We start from the raw sequence: 15,584 nt of genomic DNA, 5'->3' as shown, positions 1-15,584 counted from the left end.
TGGAAGAGCATGAGCTAAATGTAAAGCTCAAGGGCCATCCACGCATAGGGCGATAACTAATGCTAACTATAATAAACTATAAATTGAACATAAGCTATAAACTTGGCGAGCATCCACACTAGAGGACACTTTATGGTTTCTCTTTCTACAGTAGCCTTTACCTATCAACTGATCAACCCATTCTATTGCACATTATATAAGGTGTTTACAGACTATTCAGCGCTTTTAGGGTGTGTACACAAATACACAAATAATACACAAATGCACATGTAATAAAAAATTATATAGAAACACATGTAGATGTTAAAAAGACATTGAAAAGACATCACGTTAATTTTCAGTTTAAGGGGAAAGTTAAAAAATATATATTTTTATGAGATTGTATTTTTATAGACATTGGAAAATACCTATTTTTGCGGACCTTGAAAACACGACTCTACCAGACATTGAGAAGTTGCTTTGTCTGACATTGAAGTCACATGAATCATTTTTCAATGAAGAAAGCATTGTCACGTTTAAATATTCAAATAAAATAGCAAAAACAAGCAAAATGGAGGTTAACCAATCATATGTTTGGGTTAAACATATTTTTATTATCGAATGGTTGTCATTGCGAGTGTCCCATAGGTGCAAAGCAGGAAGTAAAAGCAGGAAGTGTACCCATCAGTCTGTGCCATCGAGGTGTGATTTCTTGAATCAACACAAATGATAATTTAAAAAATACATTCCATTGCATGAGCCACATTTGTAGTATGGATGTGGGCAAAACCGTGAGCACCTGTGGCCCCTTATGAGTTCAGATTTTTTGTAGCCCCCAACCCAGTTAAAGTTTCCCATCCCTGAGCTAAACCTATTGCAGAGAATTTATTTGTCACAGTGCAAGAAAATGAAATGACTTGAAAGCCAGCTAGTGGGCGAGATTATGAAATGACAGCTCCCTGTCCCCCTGACACGTAGTTTGAATATATCCACAATTGATAAGCCTATGTAGAGGGAGAACAGAATGATCCTACCAAGGCTACAACACAATGGAGAATTTTATTAGCTTGAAAGTGAATACAAAATTCTAGTAGAGGCTTTAAATTACAGTAGACCTATGCCATTAAACCGCTCGCAATGTATAGTGCACGGAAAAGGGGAGCACAGGTGAGGTTGCACAGCCACTCCGTTTAAATTAAGGATATTGATTCTCAAATAACTTATAAATGCCTCCGTAGTTAAGCTATTGCAGTCTTACCCCACCAATACTCCATTGTTTGTAAAACAAAAAAAACAACAACCAAAAAAAAAAAAATATATATATATATATATATTGTAAACACTGTAGGCATAGCCTCAAAACATGGTTAAAACCAGGGGCGCAGCTTAGGTTTTAGAAGTGGGGGGGACATAAATATATATATATATATATATATATACACACACATGTATTTTTTTTTTATCCAGTTGGATAAACACTCCAAATAGCCTAACCAACCACTGGGAGGCATCCGCATGGTCCTAAAGCACACTGTTGCCTCGTTTGGATCACATTCCAATGATAAACTGGGGGGGACATGTCCCCCCCGTCCCCAGTGAAAGTTGCGCCCCTGGTTAAAACGAAGTTTGATATCATGGATGATCAGTTCTTGCATTCAGAGCTCTATGAATTTGAGTGTTGTTAGCTTACATTTCTCCACTCCCACCTTCCCTCAACTTTACCCAAACAGCATATATTTATTATTGTTTGAACAGCAGATTTACCCTTTTCTACCTTTTCCCCAAAATGTCTTACTCGTCTTTATGATGGCTGATAAGCAATGCATAAATTAGGAAAATAAGTTGAGATACTTTACCATTCCCTTCCTGCAGTACACACTGCTCAATTGAAAAATATTCATATTTGGCACGGTATGTTTCGTCCAGGTATAATCCATAATCTTCCTCCCACAAAACATGAGCTTTTCCTTTAGCCTTGATAGAAAGACATTTAATCTTTGTTTCAGCTGAAACTACCAAAATAATTCTCCCTGTGATAGTATCTCCCCTTGAAAATACATATGGCCCATTTTCCGCATCATATTTGATGGTAAAGATTTGGATTGTCATTCTGGTCCACGAAATGAAGCGTAACCAACACAGAAAGAAAAACAAATGTTGGTAGGGTTCACAACGGTCTTTAATATAACATAGTAAGTAAGGGAGGAGGTCTGTATTTACAAAAGGCGGGGACAATAAGTAGGCCTACGCCCACAATATTTGCAATGTCATCATTAAAGTCACGTCTGATTAATTTTCCAATACTTGTGACAGCATAACTCTGATTCTTCTCCCTCAAATAAAAAGTTATAAAGGCCTATATAAGGGTTATGTATGCATAGGGTGTGGTATTTAGTTGGTGTTCCTGGATTTATGTATCTCATCATAAAAAAAATGGACCAGTAGCCTATTATCATCGTGGACGTTCCTGCTTTTTATTTCACTGTACTTATTTGGAAATTGCCATTTTTACTATTATAATATATATATATATAATTGATTTTTTATTAGATTATCAGCACCACCATGAAATTAGAACATTCATCGTTACATTCGTAACAGCAATATTCATATTTAGACAACTTATACAAGGCACACTTAAGCAGAACTTTGTTCCATTTCATTATTCATAGTTGGCATTTCCACAAAGATATTGAAGTTACACACGTTGTCATGTCAATGACAAGAAACATCAACAACAGAGAAGTATGGAAGTATAAAGAGATAGAGAACTGCGGATTTATCATATACAATGCATTCATTTGTTATATTTTACCCTCTTATCTTTTCTCCCAATAGGATTTACCACCAAAATCAGACAGGGATGGGTACGTTCCGTAGGCTGGGGGAGGCGCTAAAGCTCCTGGGGCCATTGGTGGATAGGCTCCTGGGGCCATTGGTGGATAGGCTCCCGGAAATTGTGGTGTGCTGTTCCATCCGGGTTGGTTTGCATTCCCGAACGAGTCAAAACCAAAGTCAGAGTAAGGTGGCGGCTGCAGTCCAGGCGTTTGAGTTACAGGGAGGATGACCAGTGGCAATTTGATTTCTGGGTCTCTGGCATAGGGAACATCCAGGACGATCTATGACATAAACAAGGATATTGGAATCAAAGGGAATGCAATAGTTAGGCTATAGGCCTATGGCAAAGCACAGTATGCAAGCTAGAATTAAAAGGTAAATGATGACATTTACATTTGAGTCATTTACACCCAACGCTCTTAACCAGTAGGCTACCTACTACCCTTGATTAATAGATTTAACGTATATTCAAACTCATATTTCAAGTGCAAACTGTTTAAAAAAAGACTTTTCCATTTGAGTTAGAAAAAATTACTTGTATAATTCGATCAGTGACACTTTGTCAAACAGTATAACGATTTACCAATTGCAAAACGTGGACTCAATAAGAACATGGTTTGCCCAACAGCAAGTTAGATAACATTTGTGGTTAAAAAGTAACCAGCCTCTAGTCTTTGCTCTACATTTTTATCAATGATAACAACCCACATGACTTCAGAAGTTGTAAAAATAGGTCTTTAATCATTTCAGAAGTCTGATGACTCCCTTGGTAAACAATGACAAAATAAAAGAGAGGTGTTTCACCAGAGCATTCCTGTTGTAGCAACAAAGCCCACTACAGCATGTTGTAAGCCCAGAACATGTTTTTCTGTATCTTAGTAAATAGATTTGGATAGACACTGAATATATGTTTTAACAGTTCACTCTCTCTCACACACACACACACACAGAGAGACACAGAGACACACACCTTCAGCCTGTACTCGCATTTAATATTACTGCAGGTGAAGATGGATGGAACAATGTGTTGTGGGATTTTAAGGACTTTAGTGACTTTCAGTTTCCCAGATGGCGGGATGGGCTCTCCCAGCTCTTTCAGGATGTCTTTGGTGGACACCCTCCTCTTTCCCCTCGCAAAGAAGCTGTCCTTCTGGTACAGGGTGTACTTGGGCTTGATCTCACGAGAAGAGCTATTCTCAATGGACGCCACAACCTTTAGGTCTTCACCTGCAAAGGGAGGGGGTGTATATTTATGGTAGCAATGTTGTTCTGGATTCATGAAGGTCAAACCTAATATGAGAAATGATAATTCAAACACTTGAGCAAATCTACCATGTCTGTGCATGATTTGCGTGAAACCTCAACTTGTGCTTTTTTCTCATTCCGACATGTATGAATAACACTTGTATTTATGAATTACTCAGAGTGGAATGTTATTTAACTAGGCAAGTCAGTTAAGAACAAATTCTTATTTTACAAACAACCACAGAGTTACACATGGAATAAACAAGCGTACAGTAAATAACACAATAGGGGGAAAAAAGAGTATATACAGTGTGTGCAAATGGTGTGAGGAGGTAAGGCAATAAATAGGCCGTAGTAGCGACGTAATTACAATTTAGCAAATTAACACTGAAATGATAGATGAGCAGATGGTGATGTGCAAGTTGAAATACTGGTGTGCAAAAGAGCAGAAAAGTAAATAAAAACAGTATGGGGATGAGGTAGGTAGATTGGGTGGGCTATTTACAGATGGGCTATATAACAGCTGCAGCGATCGGTTAGCTGCTCAGATAGCTGATGTTGTATAGTTAGTGAGGGAAATAAAAGACTCCAGCTTCAGCGATTTTTGCAATTCGTTCCAGTCATTGGCAGCAGAGAACTGGAAGGAAAGGCGGCCAAAGACTTTGGGGATGACCAGTGAGATATACCTGCTGGAGCGTGCTACGGGTGGGTGTTGTTATCATGACCAGTGAGCTGAGATAAGGTGGAGCTTAACCTAGCATGGACTTATAGATGACCTGGAACCAGTGGGTCTGGCGACGAATATGTAGCGAGGGCCAGCCGACTAGAGCATACAGGTCGCAGTGGTGGGTGGTATAAGGGGCTTTGGTGACAAATGGATGGTGCTGTGATAGACTGCATCCAGGTTGCTGAGTAGAGTATTGGAAGCGATTTTGTAAATGACATTGTTGAGGATCGGTAGGATAGTCAGTTTTACGAGGGTAGGTTTGGCGGCATGAGTGAAAGAGGCTTTGTTGCAAAATAGGAAGTCGATTCTAGATTTAATTTTGGATTGGAGATGTTTAATATGAGTCTGGAAGGAGAGCTTACAGTCTAGCCAGGCACGTAGGTATTTGTAGTTGTCTACATATTCTAAGTCAGAGCCGTCCAGAGTAGTGATGCCAGTCGGGTGGGCGGGTGCGGGCAGCGAACGGTTGAAAAGCATGCATTTAGTTTTTACTAGCGTTTTAAGAGCAGTTGGAGGCCACAGAAGGAGTACTGTATGGTATTGAAGCTTGTTTGGAGGTTAGTTAACACAATATCCAAAGAAGGGCCAGATTTATACAGAATGGTGTCGTCTGCGTAGAGGTGGATCAGAGAATCACCCGCAGCAAGAGCGACATCGTTGATATATACAGAGAAAAGAGTAGGCCCGAGAATTGAACCCTGTGGTACCCCATAGAGAATAACACCATATTAAGCATGCATTGAACTGCATCCCTCTATTCTGCCAACAATGCCTTACTATGCGTCATGACATTTTTTGTCAAATATAACTAATATAACTTTTTTTACTGTGAATCCTGATATTTTTGACTGATATAACGGTCTGTTTCATATCTGCAATGTAATTAAAATGCTGTCAATTCCACTTTAACCACTAAAGTCAACAATGCAACTGACAATATTCAGCTGTATTGTTTGCGTATGCATGACAAAGAACAAAATGCAATCTTCTGAAAAGCATATGCTTGAAGATTGGAATACTGACAACACCCTCCCTTCACGTTTACATGTTTCCATGCCTTATATTTTCTAAGGACAGTAAAATGTTCTTAAGCAACAGTAATAAACATTGGTATGGTATGAAAGGCTATATACCAGATGTGCATTACTATGTCCCTAGCTCTCATTAGTCCTGTTGGTTTTCTTACCTAAGTAGTAGCCCATTCTCTCTATGTGAATGTCCATTCCCACTTTTCCTGAGGTGAATAACTTCATCTTTTTATCCTTGGTTCCATGCTGAGGTATCTGAAAAGGAACAAAGACACTTGTGCTACAAACAACACTACCACCATACAACCACAATCAGGAGGATAAAACATTTAAGAGCAGCATTGGCAATACTACATTAGTATCCTGCATACCACTGCTTGCTTGCTTCTGAAGCTAAGCAGGGTTGGTCCTGGTCAGTTCCTGGATGGGAGACCAGGTGTTGCTGGAAGTGGTGTTGCAGGGCCAGTAGGAGGCACCCTTTCCTCTGGTCTAAAAAAATATCCAAATGCCCCAGGGCAGTGCTAGGGGACACTGCCCTGTGTAGGGTGCCGTATTTCGGATGGAACGTTAAACGGTGTCCTGACTCTCTGAGGTCATTAAAGATCCCATGGCACTTAATGTAAGAGTAGGGGTGTTTAACCCTGGTGTCCTGGCTAAATTCCCAATCTGGCCCTCAAACCATCATGGTCACCTAATAATCCCCAGTTTACAATTGGCTCATTAATCCCCCTCTCCCCTGTAACTATTCCCCAGGTTGTTGCTGAAAATGAGAACGTGTTCTCAGCCAACTTACCTGGTAAAATAACTAATAAATATCAGGATAGGCTCACACAGTAGTACTCATTGTGTCAACAGGGAGTGTGTGTGTGTGTGTGTGTGTGTGTGTGTGTGTGTGTGTGTGTGTGTGTACCATCAGCTCCGGGATGCTGCCCAGGTCTGCCTTGGAGACAAAGGGGAACTCAGCCCTGGCTTTGCTGGATATCCTCATTGATCTGCTCAACTTGGCCTCTAACGTATACAGGATTTTCCCCCAGGCGCCTTTAAACGATGATGGCATTGCTCTATGAACAAGGAATATCAGTATCATTTTATTTTTTTAAATTACAAAATGAAGACCAAGAATGGTGATAGATTATAGTCAACATTCTACATAAAGTTGATATTTTATGGTGTAGTATCTACAAGCAATTTGGAAACTACAGACTAGGGCCATAAATAAACAAGTGAACTGTCATAATCGGAAAATGGCAACTAATGTCTCCGATTGGTATATGGTGCTAGACCTGTAACTAGGCTACAGTAGCTCTTTAGTTACATATACATCAAGACAAAGCCATTATGGGTCGGTTTCAAGGACACAAAATATTATTATTAATAGGAGAATCTCCATTGAGCGTTCATTTCAGCCCTAGACTAGGATGACCCTATATGTAATTAGGCTATTTACAGGTAACTGCCAAAATAAAGGAAACACCCGTGTAAATGAGGGATACAAAGAAATATTGAATGTGGTTCCTGAATGCGGTGCCTAAGTTAATTAAGCAATTAACATCCCATCATGCTTAGGGTCATGCATAAAAATGCCCAGTTGCCCATTATTTTGGTCTCAGTAACTTTGAAAGAGGGGTCTCAAAGGAGCATAGGGGGTTTAAAGTATGTGTCAGTCCCCAGATCTCATCCCAATTGAACTATTATCAGAGATTCTGGAGCGGTGCCTGAGACAGTGTTTTCCACCACCATTAACAAAGCACCAAGTTATGGAATTTCTTGTGGAAGATTGGTTTCACATCCCACATCCCAGTTCCAGAAACATAATCTATGCCAATGGGGCATTGAAGCTGTTCTGGCAGCTCATGGTGACCCAACGTCATTAAGACACGTTACGTTGGCAATTCCTTTATGTTTGCAGCTACCTGCATATACATGTACTATCTGCAATCTATTGATTATATTATTGACTTAATATGGCTGTTTGCACAGGCAGCTCATTTCTGATCTTTTTTCACTAATTGGTCTTTTAACCAATCTGATCAGATATTTTGCAAATAATTGGGCAGAATATCCTAATTGGGCTGCCTGTGTAAACGTAGACTAAATCATTCATTTCTTTTCATTTCTTCTCATTCAGTGTATCATATAAGTATGCTGACCAAACCGGACGCGCACTTTGATTTTGTTCACCCACACCAGAAGCGATGAGGACACGCAGGTTGAAATATCAAAACAAACTCGGAACCAATGATATTAATTTGCGGACAGGTTAAAAGTATTAAATATTTGTGGCAATTTAGCTAGCTAGCTTGCTGTTGCTAGCTAATTTATCTTGGGAAATAAACATAGGGTTGTTATTTGACCTGAAATATTCTGAAAATCCACAGATAAAACGGTGAAACAAATGTGTTTCTCATCTCTCCTCCGTCCTTCACGCTTCTTTTTCTTCTTTGAACTTGATGCGACGGTTGGCAACCAACTTTACGGTGAATGACTACAACCGACGGATCCTCTTTCAATCACCCACGTGGGTATATGCTCCTAAAAACCAATGAGGAGATTGGAGAGGCCGGCATGTTGAGTGTCACAAATAGAACCAATTTCGATTTTAGCGCCTGGCGCCGTAGACGCTCGCTGCTGCGCACGAGCAGTGTGGGTGCAATGATTTGAATCGCACGCGATGCGAGTGTTGTGGTGTGGTCAGCATGTAAGACACAATCATAAAACACAAGTACTTAGAAAGTTAACCATTGTAAACATTCTGAAAACAACTCAGGATTACCTTGTTGATGTTAACAAGATAGCTTACTACTCTAATTATATGATTGTGCTTCATGATCAAGTGTCTAAGCGATGTAAATATTAGCCCACCAGGTGTGTTTGCAGGGCACTTACTGTTGAGGGATCTGAAATGTGAATGGGTAAACGTGAGTTCCAGGAGCTACGACATTACAATCTGAAAAACAAAAAGTCACGTTTATGTTAAAAGATCAAAAATAATCTGTTCTAAAATATGGACCAAATATTTTCCAAGAACATGCACAAAGATATCTCATTTCCGTAACACTTGTAAAGTTAGAAAATAAACATAAAAGGTGAAAATAAAAATATTTAAACTATTTCAATTTTAACCAGTTATCTAATTACCATAACGTGTGGCATGTTCATAACCTGGATGTTTAAAAAATATATATATTTGTTTTCAATTATTATTCATATTTTAAAATAATATTTTGTAATATTATTCTAGGAGTATTTTATCACTGATGCATTTCGGTAATGAGATCCATGTTACAGTAGATGAGACCACATTATGTTAATGAACAAAAATGAGCAAACGGTACTTTAATAAGAGCAAAAAATATCATTTAGAACCATATTAACCATTAAGAACAACACATTGATCATAAACTCCCTACCACTGCCCAGCTCAACCACATCCCACTCCCCCTAAACCACCCTTTTTTATGCAAAGTTCTGCCCTATTCCTTGTGAAATTACATAAACAATTCTACAATAACATGATTAGTGTTACTACTGTAAGATAACGACAGTGTTCCAACCAGTGTTACTACTGTAAGATAACGACAGTGTTCCAACCAGTGTTACTACTGTAAGATAACGACAGTGTTCCAACCAGTGTTACTACTGTAAGATAACGACAGTGTTCCAACCAGTGTTACTACTGTAAGATAACGACAGTGTTCCAACCAGTGTTACTACTGTAAGATAACGAGTGTTCCAACCAGTGCCTAAAATAATGCTTTTTTTCCTGTATTTGTGTGCATGTATGTATGTACAGTTGCCTGTCACAGTTTTACTGTGGATATAGATACTTTTGTACTTGTTTCCTCCAGCATCTTCGCAAGGTTGTTTGTCGTTGTTCTGGGATTGATTTGCACATTTCGCACCAAAGTACGTTCATCTCTAGGAGACAGAACGTGTCTCCTTCCTGAGCATGATGATGGCTGCGTGGTCCCATGGTGTTTATACTTGCGTACTATTTTTTTGTACAGAAGAACATGGTGCCTTCAGGCCTTTGGAAATTTCTCCCAAGGATGAACAAGACTTGTGGAGGTCTACAGTTATTTTTCTGAGGTCTAAACCATGGTCTTACAATGGAAGAGGCTGGCTGGAGAGTACAGCCTATTGTAAACAGGTCCACAGTGTCATCAATTGTGCAAATGTTCAGTAGGGAAAACAGCTAAATATGTACTCGTTCTTTACTTTTGTTACAGCATTTCATTCACAACAATACAGCAACTATTGTAAAGGTAAATGCAAGTCTGAAAATCACAACGTAAGATATGTATGAAGAATATAAAGTAATACAGCACAATAGTATAATTCTATCTGTGACATGATCTATTTGGGAATTCTACATGTCATATAGAGGACTGCACAACGACCTCATATTATGTAATTGTGTGGGATAATGTCAGCTTCCACCAAACCAACATTGGAACTATTTTCTCTCCATACCCCCTGATTCCTACCGCAAGCTCTGGACAATTTCACCTGGATCTTGCAGCTAGCTAGCTGCTATCCGAGTGACTATTGGCTAACGTCGGTCCGGAGAAAACACCAATTATCCCGGAGCTAACCAGCTGAAGAGTTCCATCAGCCCCTCCTGGGCTACAATCACCAAGCCGGACCCATTTGACTGCCGATGCGGAGCCCCACCGAGCCTTCACAACTGGACTACCAACGTTATCTACCCGAGGGAGTTATTCAACTGGCCGCTCCGTCGCGACGTAACCTGAACGCCCATCTGCTAACTGCGGCGCATTATTCGTTAGCTATCTTGAGCATATCGGCTGCTAGCTGAATAGATCTATCGGACAATTTTCCTGGGCCACTATAACTATGTTGCCAATTGGACTGTTCCCCTCTACCACACGGAACTCCACTAACCTACCAACAGAAACGCATGAGGTGGCTAACAACAGACCTCCGTCTTATGCTAGCTTGCTACCAATGGCCCGGCTAGCTGTCTGAATCGCAGTGACCCCAACCAACCTCACTACTCACTGGACCCTTATGATCACTCGGCTCAGCATGCCTCTCCTTAATGTCAATATGCCTTGTCCATTGCTGTTGTGGTTAGTGTTTATTGGCTTATTTAACTGTAGAGCCTCTAGCACTGCTCAATATACCTTATCCAACCCTTCAGTTCCAACACCAACATATGCGATGACATCACCTGGTTTCAATTATGTTTCTAGAGACAATATCTCTCTCATCATCACTCAATGTCTAGGTTTACTTCCACTGTATTCACATCCTACCATACCTCTGTCTGTACATTATACCTTGAATCTATTTTATCGCCCCCAGAAACCTGCTCATTTTACTCCCTGTTCCGGACATCCTAGACGACCAATTCTAATAGCTTTTAGCCGTACCCTTATCATACTCCTCTTAACCGCCATCGATAAGAAACATATTGTCGTAAAACTGACCATCTTACCGATCCTCGACTTCGGTGATGTCATTTACAAAATAGCCTCCAACATCCTACTCAACAAATTGGATGCAGTCTATCACAGTGCCATCCCTTTTGTCACCAAAGCCCCATATACTATCCACCACTTTAACCTGTACGCTCTCGTTGGTTGGCCCTCGCTTCATACACGTCACCAAACCCACTGGTTCCAGGTCATCTACAAGACCCTGCTAGGTAAAGTCCCACCTTATCTCAGCTCGCTAGTCACCATAGCAGCACCCACACATAGCAGCACCACACCATAGCAGCACCATACACCAGCAGGTGTATTTCACTGGTCACCCCCAGGGCCAATTCCTCCTTTGGCCACCTCTCCTTCCAGTTCTCTATTGCCAATGACTGGAACGAACTACAAAAATCTCTGAAAGTGGAATCACTTATCTCCCTCACTAGCTTTAAGCACCAGCTGTCAGAGCAGCTCACAGATCACTGCACCTGTACATAGCCCATCTACAAAAAATGACCTCATCCCCTACTGTATTTATTTATTTTGCTCCCTTGCACCCCAGTATTTCTACCTTGGACAGTCACCTACTGCAAATCTACAATTCCAGTGTTTTTATTGCTATATTGTATTTACTTCGCCACCATGGCCTTTTTATTGCCTTTACCTCCCTTATCTCACCTCATTTGCTCACATTGTATATAGACTTGTTTTTGTACTGTATTATTGACTGTTAGTTTGTTTTACTCTATGTGTAACTCTGTTGTTGTATGCGTCGAACTGCTTTGCTTTTTCTTGGCCAAGTCGCAGTTGTAAATGAGAACTTGTTCAACTTGCCTACCTGGTTAAACAAATGTAAAATAAATACAATTGAAATAAATTGTCAGGGAATGATTTGCTGGGCATGAAATGATAAGAATGGAGTTCCTTCCACCATCCTCCTCATTCCTAAATCCGATAGAAGAGGTTTTGTTCAGCATGGAGGTGGAAAGCATATGACTATCGGGCACAAGATCAGATGTCTCTATTAGATGCCATGAATCCTGCTTAAGAGGACATCACAGATTGCAGGGGATGGTTGAGCCACGCAATGAGATTTTCCCCCGCTGTATCACAAGGGAAAACATCAGATGTGATGTTGACACAAATCTCTGGCCAGACCAACAAGAGCGACAGGATGTCCACCAAGAAGATGGGAACTTGCAATGTTACGTACTGTGAGGAAGTACAATTTGTTTTTTTACAGAAGTACCAAAGTTTTTTTCATTGCTGCTGGTTTTGTTTGTTGCATGGATATAATTGTGTGGCAAATTCTCTGTTCACTACATATGACTTTACATGTAAGAATTAAAAATGGAAATGCAAATGTGAATTTTCTGTTTACATGTAACATATTGCTTAAAATTATAATAATCTGGATACATATAAATGTGCATATCCTTTTTCTGTGTACAACAGTATTGACCTTTCCAAGTAAACTTTTATCTAGTGTTGAAATCGGTATCTATAAAGCTCAGTGATACACAATAGCATTCAGCTAGACAAAACTGACATTCTTGTACAGTAAGCGGTCAGTGTCAACAAAAAAGTAGAACAAACTGAAATTTGTATAAAAACAAACAGTTCCAGGGTTGACTGCCATGGTGAAAAAACATCTAAACATTTTGACCTGTACAGCTCACACGATGACAATAACTAGGTTTTGAAGCATGAATTAAATGTTTTGGGTGAGTTACTTACTACATCTTGCAGACATGCAATAGAGTTGTGATGTCCCATAAAACAGTTGTGACAATTTAACTTACAGTTTAGAGAATGTTAAGATTTTCAAAAAATTTGCCAAAGCGATTGAGAAAAACTGTAATATTGAAAAATATTTACCTAATGTTCTAATAATTGTTTAGGGACCCACCCCTAAGTCATTTTGCCTTTTGGTAGGCCGTCATTGTAAATAGAAATGTGTTCTTAACTTACTAGCCTAGTTAAATAAAGGTTAAATAAATCAAATAAAAAAACACCCCATACCTTGTCACAACACAACTGATTGGCTCAAACACATTAAGGAAAGAAATTCCACAAATTAACTTAATTAACAAGGCACACATGTTAATTGAAATGCATTCTAGGTGACTACCTCGTGAAGCTGGTTGAGAGAATGCCAAGAGTGTGTAAATCTGTCATCAAGGCAAAGGGTGGCTATTTTGAAGAATCTCAAATATAAAATCATTTGTTTAACACGTTTTTGGTTACTACATAATTCCATGTGTTATTTCATAGTTTTGATGTCTTCACTATTATTCTACAATGTAGCAAGCAGTAAGAATAAAGAAAAACCCTGGAATGAATGTGTCCAAACTTGACTGGTACTAATATTTATACACACACACACACACGAAGCAACGTTATGCCCCTTGTAGTGCAGTAGTAGCGTCGTTCGACCATTGTCTATCTAATCATCTAACGACGCTACTACTGCACTACAAGAGGCATAACCTTACTTCGTAAATAAATGTCCCATATAAAACTCTGGAACCTGTGCTTGATGTCTTACCTTGGCCTTTTTGTTCTCGAATGATAAATTGTTCAATGCTGAACATCTTGTCCTTGGAATGGTAAGTTACAGTTGAATGATTATGATGTTCTGTCCATAGGACTTCTGACTTTCCCTTTGCTTTTATGGAAAGATAATCTATTTTGCAATCTTTTCCTAATTCCAACGTTATTCGCCCAGAAATGAAGTCGCCGCTGCTAAAGGTTTTGCCCATACCGTCGTAGGTTACGGAAATGTTCTTTATTGTAGCCAACATCTCAAGAGCGCACGGAGAGATAGTAAAGAAACTAAAATGTTCAACAGTTATGAAAGAAGGGAGCGAGTCTCTTTCACTATGTAGTCTAAACGATGGGCGTGGTATGAACCAGAATATTACAGTGAGACGTTGAATATGGCGATTCTCATTCAAACAGGGAAGAAGCCATTCACCAGCTTGTCAAGCATAATACTATCAAAATACGTTCGTTACTTATCAAAGAATGGAGTTTCGCTGATTAACTATCGTCATTACTACCGTTACGGTCAGTATGTACTTCCAAAAAGCCTCATGTCTTCTCTAGTTTTGGTGGCCTTAACTTCATGTTGGTTTGCAATTAGAATATCGACAAAATTCCAGTGAAACCTGCCGATGAAAAGCAGTTTTCTTGTCATGGACCTTCATTTATAAGCATACTTTTTCTCAACACATGTATATGGAATAATCGGGATATTTTGTATAAAAATACTTATTTGTTTTTAGAATATTGGTTCCGAAATAATATCCTATTGGTGAGTCAACTTGTGAATGCAGAGGGTCTTTTACTTGGTTATATGGAATTCGTATCACTTTACAAGATCCCTGTAACATCTAAATATTTTGCAATTGTTTTAGATGGCATTCCCTTAGGTGTTGCTTTATTATTCGACGAACCTTGTCATGCCTTATTGGAACGGTTTTATTGATAATACCTGTTGGAAAAATGTTTGGATGTTGCCACACACATACCTATCGGTTAAGAAAATTAAGGACGTTTCCTTTAAAATGATTCATAAATATTATCCTGCCAACCACTATATGAAGAAGTGTTAGAAAAACTCAAATTGTACCTTTTGTAATGACCACCCAGAAACGGTGTTGCATCTTTTTTTGGCATTGTACTAATGTAAGGAAACTGGCAAGACTGTAGATTTATAATTGTATACATTTATGAAGATCTTACACTATTGTGTAGAGACCTACTGCTTGGATTCTACCTACAATAGAAATAGCTTTAAACTAGTTTATGTAATTCATTTCATTATTCTTTTGGCCAAATTTCATATTCACAAATGTAAATTTACAAACCAACACATTTTCTTACCTTTCAAAAAGAAATTGAACTATATTTTTTTAGACATTTAAATACTCTAACAAAAACGCTGTTAGAATTATAAGTGTATGTATGCCCCTTAAGGTCCCTGTGTAATGTGATATTGTACCCCTAGCCCAATTGTCCTGTGTGTGTGCGTGTGTATATGTGTGCGTCTGTATTATACACTGCTCAAAAAAATAAAGGGAAAACTAAAATAACACATCCTAGATCTGAATGAATGAAATATTCTTATTAAATACTTTTTTCTTTATGTAGTTGAATGTGCTGACAACAAAATCACACAAATTATCAATGGAAATCAAATTTATCAACCCATGGAGGTCTGGATTTGGAGTCACACTCAAAATTAAAGTGGAAAACCACACTACAGGCTGATCCAACTTTGATGTAATGACCTGAGGCTCAGTAGTGTGTGTGGCCTCC

The 15,584-nt window shown here is 39.1% G+C and overlaps 1 protein-coding gene across 1 annotated transcript; it reads right to left on the bottom strand.

Annotated features, from left to right (window-relative positions):
* Positions 1–2,140: 2,140 nt before the first annotated feature.
* Positions 2,141–14,121, bottom strand: LOC115111297 (arrestin domain-containing protein 3-like). The gene is made up of 6 exons (XM_029637210.2): positions 13,810–14,121; positions 8,704–8,764; positions 6,728–6,878; positions 5,976–6,072; positions 3,788–4,044; positions 2,141–3,098 (listed from the first exon to the last, which is right to left on the bottom strand). The coding sequence occupies exons 1-6, from the start codon at positions 14,063–14,065 to the stop codon at positions 2,799–2,801; spliced, it is 1,122 nt and encodes a 373-aa protein (XP_029493070.1). The 5' UTR covers positions 14,066–14,121; the 3' UTR covers positions 2,141–2,798.
* Between the last annotated feature and the right edge of the window lie 1,463 nt (positions 14,122–15,584).

Source organism: Oncorhynchus nerka, linkage group LG27 (assembly GCF_034236695.1).
Source record: "Oncorhynchus nerka isolate Pitt River linkage group LG27, Oner_Uvic_2.0, whole genome shotgun sequence".
Taxonomy (NCBI): Eukaryota; Metazoa; Chordata; class Actinopteri; order Salmoniformes; family Salmonidae; genus Oncorhynchus; species Oncorhynchus nerka.
Note: the sequence above shows the minus strand (reverse complement) of the source record. Positions and strands in the feature narration are given on the sequence as shown.

What these genes read in the sequence shown, in the direction of transcription:
- LOC115111297 (XM_029637210.2), bottom strand. Translation starts at nt 14,065, where the DNA reads ATGTTGGCTACAATAAAGAACATTTCCGTAACCTACGACGGTATGGGC. An exon ending in TCGAGAACAAAAAGGCCAAG is followed by an intron (nt 8,765 to 13,809) that starts GTAAGACATCAA and finishes TTTGTTTTTCAG; the next exon opens with ATTGTAATGTCGTAGCTCCT. An exon ending in GCAGCATCCCGGAGCTGATG is followed by an intron (nt 6,073 to 6,727) that starts GTACACACACAC and finishes GTTCCTTTTCAG; the next exon opens with ATACCTCAGCATGGAACCAA.